Genomic DNA, 17,027 nt, shown 5'->3' with positions numbered 1-17,027 from the left:
ACTAGAAGGCTTTTAGTGGGTTTTTTCATAGATAACGAGATAAAACATGCTAATGTGTGATGCTGCAGAACCACGTCATGTCGACTGAGTAGCTTTTGATTTGGCATTATTGCAGGCAACCCAGCATATGAAATGGATGTAACAAATCCAGACTGGGCACCAACACTGCACATGGGGCACGACGACAAACCTGTGTCAGACTCGGACCGGCATGCAAGGCGTACGCAACGGAAGCGAAAAAGAGCACCCATTGCAGGTAAACACCCCCCCCTCTGAAAACATACTAAATTGCTCTTATGGTACACTAATCTACGGAGCCCCGCAGGGAACATGGGAGAAAAAAAAATTAAGACGGACTTTTGCGAGATCTCGCAAAACAAACTCGGGATCTCGCAAAACTTTTAGCCTCATTCTTCGGACGCCGGCTCGAAGCCAACTGGGAGGTCGAGGCACGATGTGCCGGGAAAGCGGTATTCCACCCGGCTGTAGTAGGTCTCGACCTCCCGTTAGCTTCGAGCTAACGGGAAGAATGCGGCTAAAAAGACCATCTATACACAGTTGTTATCACCAGCTTTGATTCCTATCCCCAGGGCTAGTTTAATCGCCAGGGTTCAGTTCACCAACACTATTAACAGACCAGATCTCCACATTGAAGCACGAGCAGGCTTCAGTTCAGCTGACTGAGCCAACAGGCCCTTTCAGAAGCGACTGGAGTAGAAGGCTATAACAACCCACAACAGAAAACAAAATGTCAAGTTCAAACTTACATGAAATACACTGCACTAAAATTAGGTGTTAAAACATTTATACACAGTGTGTACTGTATATGCTTTGGAGTATAACCAACATTTACCTTTACATAATATTCATAACCCAGAAATAAAGTAAACAGAGCAGAGCACAGAGGTTCGTTTTGCGTCCCTGTACCGTATGTCTGTCTTCACTGATCCACAAAGTGCCCTTTAGTTGTTTTCCTTGACTATATGGTTTAAAAACATCAAAATAGACTAAACAACTAGTCTAAAACTAGGAGACACAGGATAAAGTTGGTGTGAAGGTTTCAGTCTGTGAATGAATCTAAGCACCATCACCTTAACTTTAAATTCATCTCTGTTACCCTCTTTGTGACTGAACTCTGACCGTGAGCACCACAGCCACTGCGCACCAGTCACACGCACTTTAAATCCATCACAGTAAACCAGTTAGTTTACCTCAGTTTGTTTTGCAGCACATTTCACAACATGCAAAAGCATAATGTGCCATGTACAGACTCAAAATCTGATTTAAAAACATGAGGACTGACCTGTAAGCTTTACATTTACAGTTTATCACATACCACTGAGCAGTTCTTACCTGTAATTCTAAGCCCTCTTCTTCCTTTTCTGGTTTAAAACATCAAATTAGACTAAACAACTAGTCTAAAACCAAGAGACACTTAAATATTAAGTTAAACCTCTGGGGTTGCCGGACGCGCCGGCGCGTCAAAATCACATGACCAATTTAAGACGACACAGCTACAAGATGCAGCGATTCAGAGGCTGTATCCCAATTCAGGGTCTGCAGCCTTAAAGGCCGCATTTTAAGGCCGATTACGTCACAGCGACACGACGAAGGCCTAAAAATAAATGTTTGTTTCAGTTCTATGAAGCTTTGAGTATTTTGGATTAGTAGCACTGCTGTGTTTGTTGCATCATATTGCTGTAATTGTTTATATGCTTTATATATTCTGAGGTAAGTTGATCTATAGTGTTACATCATATTCTATAAGGATGTTATGTGTTTGTAGACTTTCTGCCCAGTTTGACCCATTTAGCAGAAGTCAGCTTGGTTCCACTTGCCTCTTACCCGTGATTTCAGTGGAAATTTCAAATTCAGGATCTGACACAACTGATTCATGTCCTACACAGTTCTTGCAAGTTCATAGAAATTTCTGTTCAATTAGAACCAAATATTTGAGTTGATGGTTGAAATTGTTGTTTTGTTGTTGTTTTAATATCGGTCTAGCTGCACGCAGCACGCAATTGAACCACATATTTTAGAAGCCAAAGGTTCAAAATAGTTGGGAGCACCTTCACTTAATTATAACAGTGGCTCTGTTAGGAAAACAGTTCTGTATACCGATACTAAATTGCGTTAAAAAGGGCGACTTGTGGTATTCTCACACTAGACACTAGATAGCAGCTACTACAGTCACACACATATACTGTTGCCTCAGTAGTCAGAGTGGCACAAAGAAAAAGTTTGTGAAATCTTTAGAGTTGGCAAAACTTCTGTTTTACTTATTTAAAATAATAGTGCAATATATACATGCAGTAATTACTCTGCAGTAATTACATCGTTTAAGAAGATGAGCATGTGTTGAATGCGTGCTCATCCATATAAATAAAGGCATACAAAGTCAGCTTACAAAAAAGTTGTGCTCAAGAAATATTGATGGGTATGAATAATGCCCAACAACAACCTTTTTACAGATGGAAGAAATTCAGGACGACTGCTCTCCTGAATAGTAGATGTCCTACAAAGACCATCGCTATGAAACCTACAAAATGTGCTACAATCTTTGCTCATATGTTCATTATAAGAAAAACCCTGAATAAGAAGGGGAAACTGCTGCTCTCTACATAAATATCCATATGCAGTGTAGAACGCTAGGTCTGAAGAAGAAACATTGAAACTTAATTTCAGCAGTCACCGCATGATGTCAGGAACATCATGGAGGGGCAAGGCCATCATTTCACCAATCAAAGGTAAGCAGAGGTTCGGTGATACACTGACACAAAACAGACACAAATAACTAAAAAAAAAAAATTCTTATTTTCCAAATTTGGGTTTTGAAATGACCAAATGCAACATTAATGTATTTAAAAAATAAAATGTTATGACACAAAAACATTTGTCAGATGGGTGACTAACATTTACAGCCACAGTGTGTCCATTTACTGTGGATGTTCCCTAAGAGGACCATCGTCATCAGAGGCATGGTTCCCTATGGAGCACACAAGTGTGTGATTTTAAGACTACTTGCCGAAATCTCTAGTGCAGTACTAAAGTGCTAACATGAATGTTTAACGCTCATTGATGTGTGTTTCAGATTAAGGATCAAGTTTTTGGTGAGCAGATCTCGAGATGTCGCTTTCCACATCCATCCGAGATTCAGGGAAGGAAGGGTAAGAAACAGTATGATTGGAGGAAACTGGGGCCAGGAGGAGAGAGAAATGAGCATGAATCTATTTATGGAGGGCCAGTACTTTGATGTAAGTAACATCAGTCACGCAGTCGTAATATCAAGTCCTAATGATGAATTTTAGAAGCAAATTTTAATGTGATTTTGGCAAATTCTAGAAAACTTTGTGTGTCAGCATTCAAAAGTTTTCTCTCTGTCCCTCAGATGTCAATCCGTTGTGGGAACCAGAGGTTTAAGGTGTTTGTGAACGGGCAGCACCTGTTTGACTTTTCCCATCGCTGGCAGTCCTTCAAAGAGATCGACATGCTGGACATAGAAGGCGATGTGCAGATCTCCTACATCCACTTCTGATACCACCCATTAAAGAAATAAATAATTTTGTGCATCTTTCAAAGAATGTTATTTTTTTAAATAACATATTTCAAAAAAATCTCATCCACAGAGTTGCTTATCTCAGTTTCTTACCTGCTTTGAGATCAGATATCTCAATAAGATCAAATGTCACCTCAGTATCTGCTGTATTGTTTATACCAGTTAACTGAATTAATAAATCATGAATCATTCATGAATTAACTGATTTATTTCTTATGCAAAATAGTGTATATACTGTATAAAAATTTGTTTACAAATCATTACAGTGTCAATATAAGGCAGTTATAGTACAATTTTCTCCCAATTCAAAAAAACACAACAGGAAAAATCGCAGTCGACACACACATGCACTGTAATGCAAAATACTGGCTCTGTGAAGGCACTTGGTAAAATCATGAAATTTAAGGCTTTGAATGTAAGATGGAGTTTCAGTTTTTGCTGGAATACAGTTGGAAGCTCATTTTTGGACCAAAATACTCCAAAGACACAGATATAAAACAGGAGACATATGTGCATTCAAAGTGGTATAGCATCTGAACATGGACATTTAAACCAGTACCTCAGCCTCAGCACCACTGTTTGTGGTTCAGAAACAATGTGGTACTCCCACTGAGTCTACAGTACCAAAGCTATTACAAGAAATGTACACTTTTAACAAGAAATTTCCATAATGCTACTAGTATAACATACTATTTTATATACAAGTACCTTTGATGTATACAACTAAGAAACACAGCGCCTCACTGACATTTTTTCTCATCCTGAAATGTGTGCCAGATTATTGTCAAGGCCATTCCAATGACAAAATTATAAACTAATGCAAATACATAAAAAATAAGTGCATACTGCTGTGTCTTTCTCTTGGATTCTGCTATGTACAGCGCCAAACAAGTGGCAGGATGATGTCACATGACGAGGTTAGTGATGTTTTCCAGTCTCCCAGACTCTTCCCATCAACAGAAAATACTGCAAATGTGTCATGTTCTCTCAGGTTTGTTTTCTGCTACTAAGAATAGGAAATAACTGAAATACAACAAAAAACCCCAAACAAAAAGGATACACACATTATAAACACACGCAGATACAAAAACATTAGTGCAAGTTGTAGAAATACAAAAATCAGCATTTTAAAAAAAGTGTAATAACACTGTGCTTGACATAAAAAAGTAAAGGTAAAGAGTTTATCCCATCAATTGTCATGGATAATGGATTCGTTTCCTACATCCATCCACCTGTACCTTGAATCATCTCTGTCCTCCTGATTTGACTAGTACGTCTGTCCCTCTAGAAAATCCTCAGATTCCTGAGTTATAGCAAAGATATATACATACGTGAATCAGGACATGCACATGTAACAACTGCCAGTGAGGAAAGACTTGCTTTGTTCACACTATGAATCGCTCAGTGTACTTGATGCACAACCAACAGTAAAAACCCTGGGGAAGATACAAGACTTTGTTACAGCGGCACACCGGGCTCCGATGCAAATCCTGTATTATTACTATGTTTTTTAATGAAGTACCTTTACTTTTATTTGCAATTTATTTGCAATTTATTTATTTTTTAAAAGATGTATATTGGGAATAAATCCTTAGATGGAGTGCAGCCAACACTGTGCAACTGTTGGTTGCACTCCATGGTGGAGGTTGAGCATCATGCACAACCTCCTCCATGAAGTTCATATTTTGACACTTTTGACAATTTGTAAGATAATGAAAAATAGGGTCCAGTTAAGGCAATCAAGCAAGGCATTCTGAACCTCTTCATAAACTTTCTTACTGTAGGTATTAACATAACCTTAAAAACAACAAGTTTTCTGATCAGATAATTCACCTTGTGTAAAACAGGCTCTGCTGGTTCTTTGTTCCAAGAATGAGTGGACTTTCTGCTTCAAAAAATGTTTCCTTGGGTGTGACAGGTCCTCCATACAAGTGCTGACTCACTGTAAAGTTCAAGCTTTTGGGTTTAGTCTGGCAGTGTCTGAGCTGGTTTTACCAAGAGGTTTATTTATTTTGTTTTTTTTAGCTTAATTACTCTTTTGCATTCAGGTAGTTAAACAGAAATGGTGTGTTACGACTAAAGCAAAAGGGAATTCATTTCACTGATTCTGCTGCAGTGTGTGTGGCATTGTAACATGTAATGTACACCTCTTCACCCTCTTATTGGTAAGTGTGTACCCAGCTGCTACAGCAAATGAAATTTTACACTCACTTGGCTCTGGATAGTGTAATAAAACTTCATAAGACAAGGTTGGCTTATAAGGCGTTTTTTCAACCCGTCATCTTATAAGAAAGGGGTTGAAAATAAAATATCAGTTCTTTATGTCCTTGGAATGAATTTGGCTGCTTGTTTATGAGTACGTCTGTGCAAACTATATATAGAGAGCCACATAAGGTTTCTTCTTGCTGTTAGAAGGAATCAGCGACGGGCTGGATTATGTTCTTTGTACTTGAACTGGGATAGCACACTTTGGCAGTGACCAGTCTTGTCATTTTTAGGCAGTGAGTCTGTCACTGCCAGGGCATTTTCTTGGATCCATTCCTGTCCTCGAGCAGCTCAACAGTTGGAGTGCGATTGGGAGTGGAGTGGCATGATGACTGTAGAGGCAATGTGGCTGTGGAGGATGATACTGGCATGTCCAGGCTCTCCATGGAGTCAGAAAGGGTTCGGTTGGTTTCGTGCTGTGGACAGAGGACATAACGGTTGGGGTGGTGGACCTCCACTGTGGTCACAGACTCCAGGCCTTTCAAGCAGAGAGGGGATGAGCGTCCAGTGGGGTCACGACCACCAACGGCTCCGAGCTCCATGGAGGACTCGTCCATGTTCACGTATAGAATCTCATCTGGATCTTGTGGGTCTGGCAGATCCTCAAGGGCTTTTTCGAGCTCACAGCGCAGTGACTCGAATGATGGACGATCTTTTGGGCTCAGCAGCCAGCAGGAGAACATCAGGGAATAGCTGGAGGAGACAAAAGAATATTAGTGGAGAATGTACTGTTAGCATGATAACAGTGAACAGTGACATTTAATATCCCATGGTGTTTTATAGAAATAAACAGTTCTGCATTTCTATGTAATTTATTTTCCTGGACAATACTTTTAAATATCGGATAATTTCTAATAATAAGCTCTATATTTCCCACTTGATCTTAAAAGGTCCGTTTGGCTCATGTTAAATTTTGGTTTATATTTTAATACATTCCGTGTTCAAAATCCTCTTTTTTCCTCACTTCAGTTTTCTGTGCAATTATGTATAATGTCAGTGTGAATGCTGTAAAAGCAGAAAGACTGGAGAAGTCTTTAAGCGTGTAGCCTTGATTGAGTTATGGAAACAGGGTACTTCTATTGGAGATTATGTATCGGAATTTCTGGAGCGGGACCACGCCTCCAAACACGCTCCTTCCGGTTGTCATCTATATAGGTTCCCCCAGTTCTGCAAGCTGTTCATTCTCATTCACGTGCCCCACCCTCCCTCCCTCCTTGTTCTCAATTCTTTAACTTCTTCATTTCTATTTAGTGCATGGGGATCTGCCAGGCCCCTTCGAGGCCTTCCCCAAACCGCAGCTCAATTCATGTCAAAACATTCACTTTTACCTACTAAAACGCTCTCAAACCTAAAATGAGGACGTGGGCCCAGCTAGTGAAATGAAAAGGGAAAAGATTTAATTATCAGCAAAGTGTTTATTGTCAAGGATACTCACATGCTGTCCAGACAGTCTGGAGGCTGCTTGAGACGGTTTCCTTGTCTCAAATAATCATAAATCTCACTATTTTCGACCCCAGGGTATGGCGTCTGACCCCGAGTGGCGATTTCCCACATGGTGACTCCAAATGACCACTAAGAGGGAGCAAGAGAAAGATGGAGAGGTGTACAGGGAAATAAAGAGAGAGAGGGCGAGGAAGGGTTTAGCATGAATTCCTGTAGACTTTACACACCTTGTCACACATTAGTGAAACATGAGTCTACACTGGTCAAACACTGGCTATGGAAAAATATCACAGTCATGTTTGTCTTGGATTTTTGGACATCCTGCTTTATGAACAAGCACTAAAGAATGCAGATCATTTTAAGTGCTGCACTGTATAAACACAACTGCACATGTGCATGGACACTTAGGCCCTTAAAAATACTGTATATGTCATTAGCTTACCAGCTGCTAAAGTTGATATCACTCACAGATGTTGGTCAGGACATATTTATGCATATTTATACTGACATTTACAGATATTTTGGTAAATAATTTTGTCTTCATGACCAGCTGGTATGCTTAAGCAATGTATAAAGTACTTGTTTCTGAGTACTTCAGGTCTTCTAAAAAAATTTGACTATACAGCTTTAATTCCCAAAACACATTGTTAACTGTTTGAGAAGGGGTATTTTTGTTCCCAAGCCTCTCTAATACTGAAAGGCTTTGCTCTGTATTGTAGGGCACACAGTAACAAACACACAGAAGATGAACTTACCACATCACTCTTTGTGGTGTAGACGCGGTCAGCTAAGCTTTCAATGGCGATCCATTTTACAGGCATCTTGGAGATCCTGCCCTGTCTGTAGTAGTCTCCATTGTAGATCTTCTTGGAGAGGCCAAAGTCAGCCACACATACATTCATATTCTCATTCAGCCTGCGAAAGAGCATTTAGACATGAGCTAGAGTTATTACACTTGTGTTGGTCCTATATATATTGAACAGTATCTACATATCGACAGTCTTATTTAGGTTTAACATCCAAAACATTTGTTTTGTACCACTCATAAACTGGCAAGGCAAGTTTATTTATATAGCACAATTCAACAACAAGGTGATTCAAAGTGCTTTACCGAGACATTAAAAAACAAAAACAATAAAATGCATTATTTAAAATTGATTAAAAAAAACAGTAGATAAAATCAGAACAGTAGGTAAAATCAGTAGTTAGAATATAAGTTTTGAAATTTAAGCTTAAAAGTGTGGATGGCAAGGCTTGCTTGCATCATTAGTCTTTTATTCTAGCAAAAAAGAGACTAATGCCTAAAACTGACATCTAATAGTCATGTTTAATATTAAGCAAAGTCTGTAGTTCTTGCTTTACTTCTTTACCGAGATCTTCTCCAACCATTGTATGTTGGATAAAAAAAAAGGAAAGGGAAAGAGCCAATGAGAACACCCACAGGAAGTGAAAGAGCAAAATGCAGAAGCAGAGATTGTGCTTACATGCAGTTGCGGGCAGCGAGGTCTCTGTGGATGAAGTTCTTGTTGCTGAGGTATTCCATTCCCCTGGCAATATCGGTCATGAACTTAACCAGCATTTGAGATGGGAGGTACTGCAGGATAATACAGAGAGAAATAAGTTTTGTTTTTGTTTTTTGTCTAACAAAGCTGATGTGTACTTTCTGTGCAATAGAGGGCACCAGAGCCCATCGTGTTTCACGTCTGAATGGAGCACTCCTTTGCTCCAGATACTCCTCATGTGGAAACAATACAGTTCAGCTCCACTGTGTTCTTGGAAACTGTGCATGGGTGTTTCAATACTGTGTATGGATCTTGTTTTGATTAGGCTTGTGTTACCCAACTTCGCTCTTCAGGGACTTACTGCGTAAGTCAGTTTAAAAAACCAAAACAAAAAACCAAAATAAGTATTAATACGTAACACTTCAAATAAAGACTTGTGTTTCCATAATCTCTGACTACGTGTTGCTGGAAAAAGTATGGGTGGAGACTTGTTTAAGAGATCTTTGAATCTCTGTTGAACTTTGGAACCCATTTAGCTGACAGACATGTGAACTTATTAAGCTGTTAAACTGTGTGGGACTGTATGTGTGCATATGCATAGGTAACTGTGAGTGTGCATGTCTGTTGCTGATTTTGTGCATTTGTTTGCTGTAATCAGACTAACCACAGGACAGTCTCCCAGCCTTGAGTATAGCAGATAACTGTGCAGATCTCCATGTTTCATATACGGCAGAATGACCACAGGGGAGGGATATCCTTCACTCTCCACAGTCTGTAGACACACACCTATTAAAAAAAACAAAACACAAAAAGAGCTTAGTATGCACAGAGACTTCATGCCTGTTCTGTCTATTCAGAAATTAACGTCATTTTACTTTTAATCCCCAAAGTCTTGACTGTGTATAAGCGTCTTCATCTATGAAGAAACAACACACAATAACTACAACACAAAGGATTTATTCTATGGCTGTTTTCTTTGGCTCTTACACAGAATACACAGTATATCGCTAACATTTCTCTGTGAGTTTTCTGGATCGTCCTAAAAAAACAGCTGTATTGAGCAACAAATGCCTCCAGCGTTTTCAGTTGGATGCAGACAGAAATTTCAAAACCTAAATGGCTATGTATCATTAAGTGTAAATTGGAAAAAACACAACCTTTTGCAATTCAAAATTGCCAACTTTTGACATGCCAAGCAGCAAAAATGCCAACTCACCAAGGAGCCTCATGACATTGGGGTGGTCGAACTCTTTCATGCAGGCAGCCTCTCGGAGAAAATCTTCCATCTCTGAGCGTGTGCATATAGCAACTGGGGAGAAGAAGGTACAGAGGTGAAGCCACATCACCCATGTGTTACTCAGTAGGTAATGCATGGCACTAAAACCAAAAGGTTGACAGTTTGCAAGAATAAGAAATAAACTATTTGAGAAGGCCTTTTGACTCCCTGGATTTATTTAACTGTGAGTTTATACATGTCAGCATTTTTAACCACTGAAGTTGTTTAAATTTTTCAACTAGAGTCCCTCCATAATTTAGTTTTGAAAAAAAATATCTAAAAAAAATTATATGGGGTAAAACTTTCTCTTCTGCCAATATTTTCTAAAAGCTGACTTTGTCCGTTTTCTGATGAAAACTGAGATTTTTGCCCTGAACACTTGTAAATTTTTGACCTAAGGGGCTGCTTATCAAATGCCCTGTGTTCTAGAGATGAAGGGATTCATTGTAGAGATTGCTGAGTACTTTTACTGTCTACTCACTTTTCATAGTCTTGACAGCGACTTTGAGAACAAACTCTTCTTGAGTCAGCAGCCCTTCCATCACAGAGCCAAACTCCCCTGAAGACAGAAAAACGTAGTTTAAAAAGCAATTGAAAATTGCCACTCATTAATTTCTCAACTGTAAACAGTTTATACAGCTATTAAACAGCAAACCGCTTTACTATACAAATATATAACATATTTGTCTGACAGGAGATAAGTAGAAACCTGCATTGGTGCTATGGCAGACAAGTCTATGAACATGTACCAATTTTGATAAAGAAGTGTTAACAAAGCCTGTGATTAAATATATGTATATTAAAAAAACAACAAAACATCGAGCACTACCTTCTCCCAAGGTCTTTCCCAGGGTTAATTTATGTCTGTCCACCATCACATCTTGGAGCTTCTGCTTCAGCTCGTCGCTGATGCCCAAGCTGTTCACTGAAGAAAGGGGAGAAAAAGAATTTTAATGCTGCTTAGCTGCCTGAAGCAATTTAATTAACAACACAGAAATGAGAGAATAACAGCCTGAGTTTGCCAAACAGCCTCGCTAGCTTTCCCAAAACCGCAATGCATGACACTAAGCCAAAAACAAAGTGTTTACTTGTAAAACTCCCCCAAAATGAGCATTAGTCTTTCCAATTTTAATCAGTTTGTTAGTAACATTATTTGAAGTTGCATTCAGATAGTACATTATCTTTTTTATGCACTTTTTCAGGTACATGTGTTTGTTGCAAGTCTAACATACTTTTATGTCTAAAAGACAAAACAAAACCATTAAAAGTGAATCAAAATGTTACCAGGACCTAATAAATAATATAACATACTAAAAGTAAAAGTGCTTCAATTACAATGCAAAAAAGTGCAATATTCTTTTAAAAGCTCTGTTGGGAATATGTGACCCCAGTTTTGTTTATTACCCTTTTCTATAAGTCTATGTGATCCTGCAGAGACCAGGTTGGGTTGAGGGACACGAGGTCAGAGGATTAGGCTGGTTTAAATACTCACTCCACAGCTGGCTGTCATTGAGCAATAGTGGTAAGCTGACTGCGCTACACATTTTAGCTCTGTTTTCACATCTGGGCCAGGATGTGACAAGGCTACAACATGCTCAGAGATCCCCTCCAGCTGCTGCTACACCATCAATCTGTCATGCATTGGACAACAATCTACTCGGTCTTCAGGCATGTTCCAACACATGCTGGCGTGACCAGCTATTAGCCAAGGCTTCTAACATCTAGAGTTTCGGGGTTTGACTCCACTCTGAGAACTGGCTGAAATTACCGGTCAGTGTCCACAGCTTTAATTCTGTCCAAATCTCTCCAATCTGATCCTTTCCCTTTTACCCAGTGCAACTTTCTTCATTCACTCTGAGTCTATAATATCTCTTCATCTCTGTATCTTGGCTCCTCTTATTTTACTCACTGAATAGTTTTTTTCTCTCTTTTCCCTGCAGTTTTATCTTACTCCTGGCCTCTTTGCGGCTATTGCAAGCTGAGACTTGACCACGAGGACTAAAATACTGTGTGTACTGGTTACAATGGCAAGACAGGTATATCAAATCACGAGGACTCTCAGGGACTGCTGGCTGGGGAAAGCACACAAACTACTGCTTCTATGATGCTACCAGTTTGAGTTAAATGGCACTGTTACTTTATTTCCCAACACCACATGCCTTTTCCCAATTTGGAAATGTGGAGCGGTTATTTTAACTTGTTTTTAACATCTCCAGTATCAAATTAAATGTAACTTTAATTTGCTTATCTGAATAGTCTAGTTTAATTTTGATGTTCATGCTTCATTGCACAGGCCATAACTTCATTACTACATTTCCTGCACATCTAATTAATAGGCCTATTAAAAGACTGCCTTATGTGATATAAAATGCTCACTGTTGCTATGGTGTATGTCAGCTGACTGAACTCTCAAGGGCTATTATTACTGTGGGAAATGAATTACCTGTCAGTGCATTTCTGGCTTTGATCAACCAAAACAAACTAAAGATGTTTTTCTTGCTTTGAAATAATGAGAATAGAGCTGTAATTGTGTGACGCTTTTCTTCCACAGAACTGCTGGTTCCTGTTATGTCTCTTTCTTTAAGGGCATGTTTGGGCATGCTGTTAATAAAGAGTACCTATTTCTGCCAAAAGGACAGCTGGATGCAAATACAGAGTATCAGCTTTCTGCCAAACATGGCAGACTACAGAGGAACTCACATGTTGCTTCTGTAGTCCTACGGCTGTACGAGCGGCGAGCACGGTACCTGACCACCAGCTCTCCACTCTCCATCATGGGTTCAAACGCCTCTCTGTGAAAGGATACATCACAAGAAACAGAGCAAAACACAAAGTCAGGTCACGCCAGTGAACAAAAGTGAAAAGATGGATTTGGGCTACATTTCACGAAGCTATTTTTAGTCTTTCAAAACAAATGTTATTGCTTTATATAAATGCTTTAGAAGTGTGCAAGTGAGGCAAGCGGGCTGAGACCCAGAAAAAATTGAAACTTTTTGGTTTGGCACAGTCACTGAGTCCCTCCCTTCCAGCCACAAGGAGCAGTAACACCCTACGCACCCAAAGCGCGTCTCCTTGCGCCGCAGCTTGGCCACGTAAACAGCCAGGAACACAGCTATGGACACAGCACCGGTAATGGCCATCACCACATAAAACCAGTGCCAGGAAAAGGCTGGGGGCGATGATGGACCTGAAGGAAAGGGTGTGGATGGAGACAGATGAGCGTTTAGTAGTGTAGGTCTTGTAATTTGGAGTGGGGATTTAGGAGTTTAAAGCAGTAATTAAGTTATTTTATCAAAGAAGAAAGAAGACATGATTTGTGTAAGTTATATTAGCTAGATGACAAAAAGCATGCTAAAATATACATGCTGAATTGTTGGGAATAATGGTATGAATCAAGTGAAGAAAGTGACAGCAAACTCTTTAAGCTAAATCAAAAAGTCCTTCTTTTCCTAAAAATATAGTCATTTTCTTCACTCTAGAAATACTTTGCTGTGCCATTTCCCACACTGAAATTTACTCTCCAGTCACTGCCACAATCTACTGCTGAACACTCACAAACTCTACCCAGTGTTTACAACTTCTCTTTCTTTTCATACTCATCCTCCACAACTTTGCTTGCTTGTTTTTCTCCTTTCATTTGCCATTTTGTTGTTTGAACTGTCTGTCTAGCTCTGTTAGACAAAGCAAACAGAGATTCTCACTGCTCCTGCCAGTTATAAATATTTATGATTCTTCTCCTCATTCAGCCCCTTACCCCTCTTCCCCTTTCCCTTCTCTGTGAGATCATCTTCTCTTTTTTTTTTCTCTTCGTTCCCTTTTTTCTCAAAATACACAGTGAAACAGACTAAGAAGAAGTAGTCCAGTTTTGGAGAAAAAAAACATGAGCTCACTTCCACTATCACTGTCATTGTGTGCTACTCAGAGAGGTGACAGAAGAATGTTTGTATGTGTACATAAATCCAGTCATTGCTCACCTCTAAATTCACCCATTTCTGCTGGTGTAAAAAATAGAGAGCACGTGTTAATATTTTGACTTTTTTAAAACAGATCATATCAAGTATATTTTAGCAACCACAATTTCATCAAACGAAATCATTGCTTTATAAGAATAATACGTTAATCACACCTGTTGCAATGAATTACGATTTTGTTACTCACCAGGAACGTTGAGTGTCAGAGTCTGAACGGGTGCCCAGGGTCCTTGACCCGCCCCTGTATAGGCACACACTCGGAAAGAGACATTGGACAGGGGGACAGACAGATTGATTGCGAACTCAGTGCCCAATCCGGTATTGATGACAACCTGAAAGAAAAAATCGGTCTGTCATTATTAAGAAAAATGGACATTTTCTCCATGCATTTGTAAATTTAGCAACTTTGTTGACTGTGAATGTGTTCCTCACCTGCTGAGTAGCAGGTGTGCTGTACTCCACCATGTAACCCTGCAGCTGCCCATTTAGTTTTCCTGATGGCTGCTCCCACATTACTAGTACCTCCGTCCCATTTAACTTAGCAGTCACATTAGCTGGTGGATTTTCAGGCACTGAAAAAGAAAAACAACAACGAAGCTCTGAAGCATCTCAGTTTTCTCTCTCCCTCCTGCAGACTAGGATTGCTCAGTTTTCCTGTTTATCCCTCTGTGTTACCTTGCCCACTGGTAGGTGGAATTAATCAGTGCATCTGGGAGCACCCGTCCACTTAACTTGTGTCTTTCACACAATTTGTAATGACTCATGGAAACAATCATAACAATTTTTATTTATAATTATTGTAAGTGTACCATCAGTACTTTAACTGTGTGCTAAGTGGCCTGTGTCAGGCGGACTGGAGTTAGCCAGGCATGTGTTGTTTTGACAGCTTAGAGCCTCTAGGGTGTGGATAACTCTAGCAGCTGGAGGGAGAAGATGTCAAAGAATGTGGAGAATTTGGCTTTATTAGGACAAAAAGGCATCTGAGGGCACCGCAGACAGGGGTGATTAGTCAAGTTCAGAAGCTGCTCGGGTCTTTCTTTGTCATTATGGTTCAGTAAAGTCCTGTGTCTACTTCACTTCATGCAGTTCCTTTTCTGTTGGCCATTCCTGTTATTGTTTTATTCATATTTATCTGGCTTTGTTTTTGGCATTTGGGAGAAGAGAGGGGAAAAAAGGCATCTGGCTACCAAAATACCCACTGGAGAGAAAATCTAGCTGAATAACATGCTAGAAATAGTGTGAGGAATTTATGCACTGTGTGTCTAGTGTGTGTGTGTGCGCGCATATGTGACTGATGCACTGTTTAGGACAGAAAACCAAGAAAACTTTCAATAAGAAGAAGTGAAGGCTTATTTCCTGTGTTAGTGTTTAAAGCTTACTTTGTGTTTGCTTCTCACTCTTGGTATGCTCCCAAAGTCACACAAACAAGCTGGACACCCACACACACCCACGCATGAGCTAAGTCACCGTGCGTTTGGGAAACACAGCCCAGCCCTATGGATGATGTTATCAGGAAGCGTTTGGCGGGTGATTGTTTCCACATGTGGTCCTTATTCTTCCTGCCAGCGGCAACAAAAGCAAACTCTAAGTCAAGTTTGTTCCAGCAGTTCGGCTCCGCATTTGCTTAATCATCTGTCGGACTTTCTCTCTCTGCGTTCTCCACCTCTTTGTTGCCCATACTCTTTTGCTCTCCTTCTCATTTTCTCTCTTTCCCTGACTTCTATCCAACACAATTCCATCATCTTCTCTCCAAGTTTTCTTCTCCTTCATTGCTCGCCCTGTTTTAATGCCGTTCTTTGTTCGTGGAGTGGCGAGTTCAAGTGAACAGACATGTTGATGTAAAATGTAAGATTAAAAAAAAAAAAAAAAAAGAGTTTCCCTTGGACAAAAATAATTAGATTTGCAAACTTCAAAAAAGGAAATGAGATGTTTATTTGTGCTTTTTCAAAAATGCCTCGTGTTTTTTATTCTTCTGAAAGAATGAAAAGCAAGCCCTGACTTGGCAAGAGATTGAGAAAGAAAGTCTTGAGCCACAATTAGTTCACTACAGCAAAGGTTCAGATTTGAATCCACAGCAGACTTACTGTTTCACATCCTGTTGGGTTGAAGAAAGTGTCAAATGATCAGATTTGGAAGATTTTGAAAAGTTGTTTGAAAGCAGGGATGTGACTCTTTCCTCATTCTTTATTCTTTTTTCCATTCTTACAGGCTGTAGGCCCTTTATGTGGTTGAGTATGGAAAAAGGTCATCCTTAAGCCAGAAACTGACTGGTTCCCATGCATGAGAACTAGGAAAGCTCTACACAGGAAACATGTGCAACACAAATGTTAGTGTCATCAAAAATGTCTTAACTTTTAAGGCCATCCACCTTCTTTCAATTTAACAGCACAACCGACTGCTGTCTGTCTGGGAAAAAGAGTCATTTAATGCTTGAGAATGCATTTTTGTTGGCAATAGTATTAAGCAGGATTAAACGTGACACGTGTGCACATTGGGGTATGTCATCATGACTCACTTCCATTGGGACAGTGAATCGGGCTCTTCTGTGACTGTTTATTACATCTCTTTGGGGGTACAGACTGACGTTATGCAAGGTGTGTACAGAGAATCAGGACTCCATTAACAGCCATTTAGTTTCTTAGTAACTGATTCTTTGTTTATTCTGTCTGTGTGTTTGTGATTTTTTTTTTATTCTGGGGTTCTTTTCAGACAAATAAAATAGACTTGTGGTATGTAAAGAAACGCAATAAATGTAAAATCTCATCTCATCGCAGCGTTAGGATTAGCGGGGTGACATGGGTCGACTCGCTTCCTCTCCCTCTGACCAGCCCTACCCCCTCGTCCTCCTGGGAAAAAAGTAGACTGGGAAAATAGCTAGATGAGTGTTTTCTCAAAGCACCCGCTTCTCCCATTTTTTTTCTGCTCTTCCATCCAGTCCTTCCCTACTCTCACCACCACCACCACTTTTTCCCTTTTTCCCACAGTGCCTCGCTCTGTGTTCTGGAAAGGAAAAT

The 17,027-nt window shown here is 39.8% G+C and overlaps 2 protein-coding genes across 3 annotated transcripts in view; one reads left to right on the top strand and one right to left on the bottom strand.

Moving 5' to 3' along the window:
- Positions 1 to 2,943: 2,943 nt before the first annotated feature.
- Positions 2,944 to 3,732, top strand: LOC102293962 (galectin-4; the record flags this gene model as incomplete). Its single annotated transcript, XM_005951721.3, is given in 3 exon segments — positions 2,944 to 3,001; positions 3,092 to 3,254; positions 3,389 to 3,732. Coding segments are annotated over 3 exon segments (366 nt in total). The 3' UTR covers positions 3,536 to 3,732.
- Positions 3,733 to 3,742: 10 nt separating this feature from the next.
- The window catches only part of LOC102294463 (tyrosine-protein kinase receptor UFO), a 24,923-nt gene continuing 11,638 nt past the window's right edge, over positions 3,743 to 17,027 (bottom strand). The window contains exons 8-20 of one of the 2 annotated variants that reach the window (XM_042216538.1): positions 14,446 to 14,585; positions 14,201 to 14,345; positions 14,017 to 14,034; positions 13,100 to 13,229; positions 12,743 to 12,834; positions 10,872 to 10,967; positions 10,524 to 10,601; positions 9,983 to 10,075; positions 9,431 to 9,552; positions 8,749 to 8,858; positions 8,020 to 8,179; positions 7,257 to 7,393; positions 3,743 to 6,514 (exon numbers count right to left, since the gene is read on the bottom strand). In XM_042216538.1, coding sequence (XP_042072472.1) covers positions 6,067 to 6,514; positions 7,257 to 7,393; positions 8,020 to 8,179; positions 8,749 to 8,858; positions 9,431 to 9,552; positions 9,983 to 10,075; positions 10,524 to 10,601; positions 10,872 to 10,967; positions 12,743 to 12,834; positions 13,100 to 13,229; positions 14,017 to 14,034; positions 14,201 to 14,345; positions 14,446 to 14,585 — 1,769 coding nt within the window. In that variant the 3' untranslated portion in view covers positions 3,743 to 6,066. Of the gene's footprint in view, positions 6,515 to 7,256; positions 7,394 to 8,019; positions 8,180 to 8,748; positions 8,859 to 9,430; positions 9,553 to 9,982; positions 10,076 to 10,523; positions 10,602 to 10,871; positions 10,968 to 12,742; positions 12,835 to 13,099; positions 13,230 to 14,016; positions 14,038 to 14,200; positions 14,346 to 14,445; positions 14,586 to 17,027 lie in introns of both variants that reach the window. The other variant, XM_005951723.3, reaches the window with a different exon arrangement.

This window comes from Haplochromis burtoni, unplaced genomic scaffold, assembly GCF_018398535.1.
Source record: "Haplochromis burtoni strain Fernald_Lab_line unplaced genomic scaffold, NCSU_Asbu1 Contig_1102, whole genome shotgun sequence".
Classification (NCBI taxonomy): domain Eukaryota; kingdom Metazoa; phylum Chordata; class Actinopteri; order Cichliformes; family Cichlidae; genus Haplochromis; species Haplochromis burtoni.
This window is presented reverse-complemented; position numbering and strand designations above follow the sequence as displayed.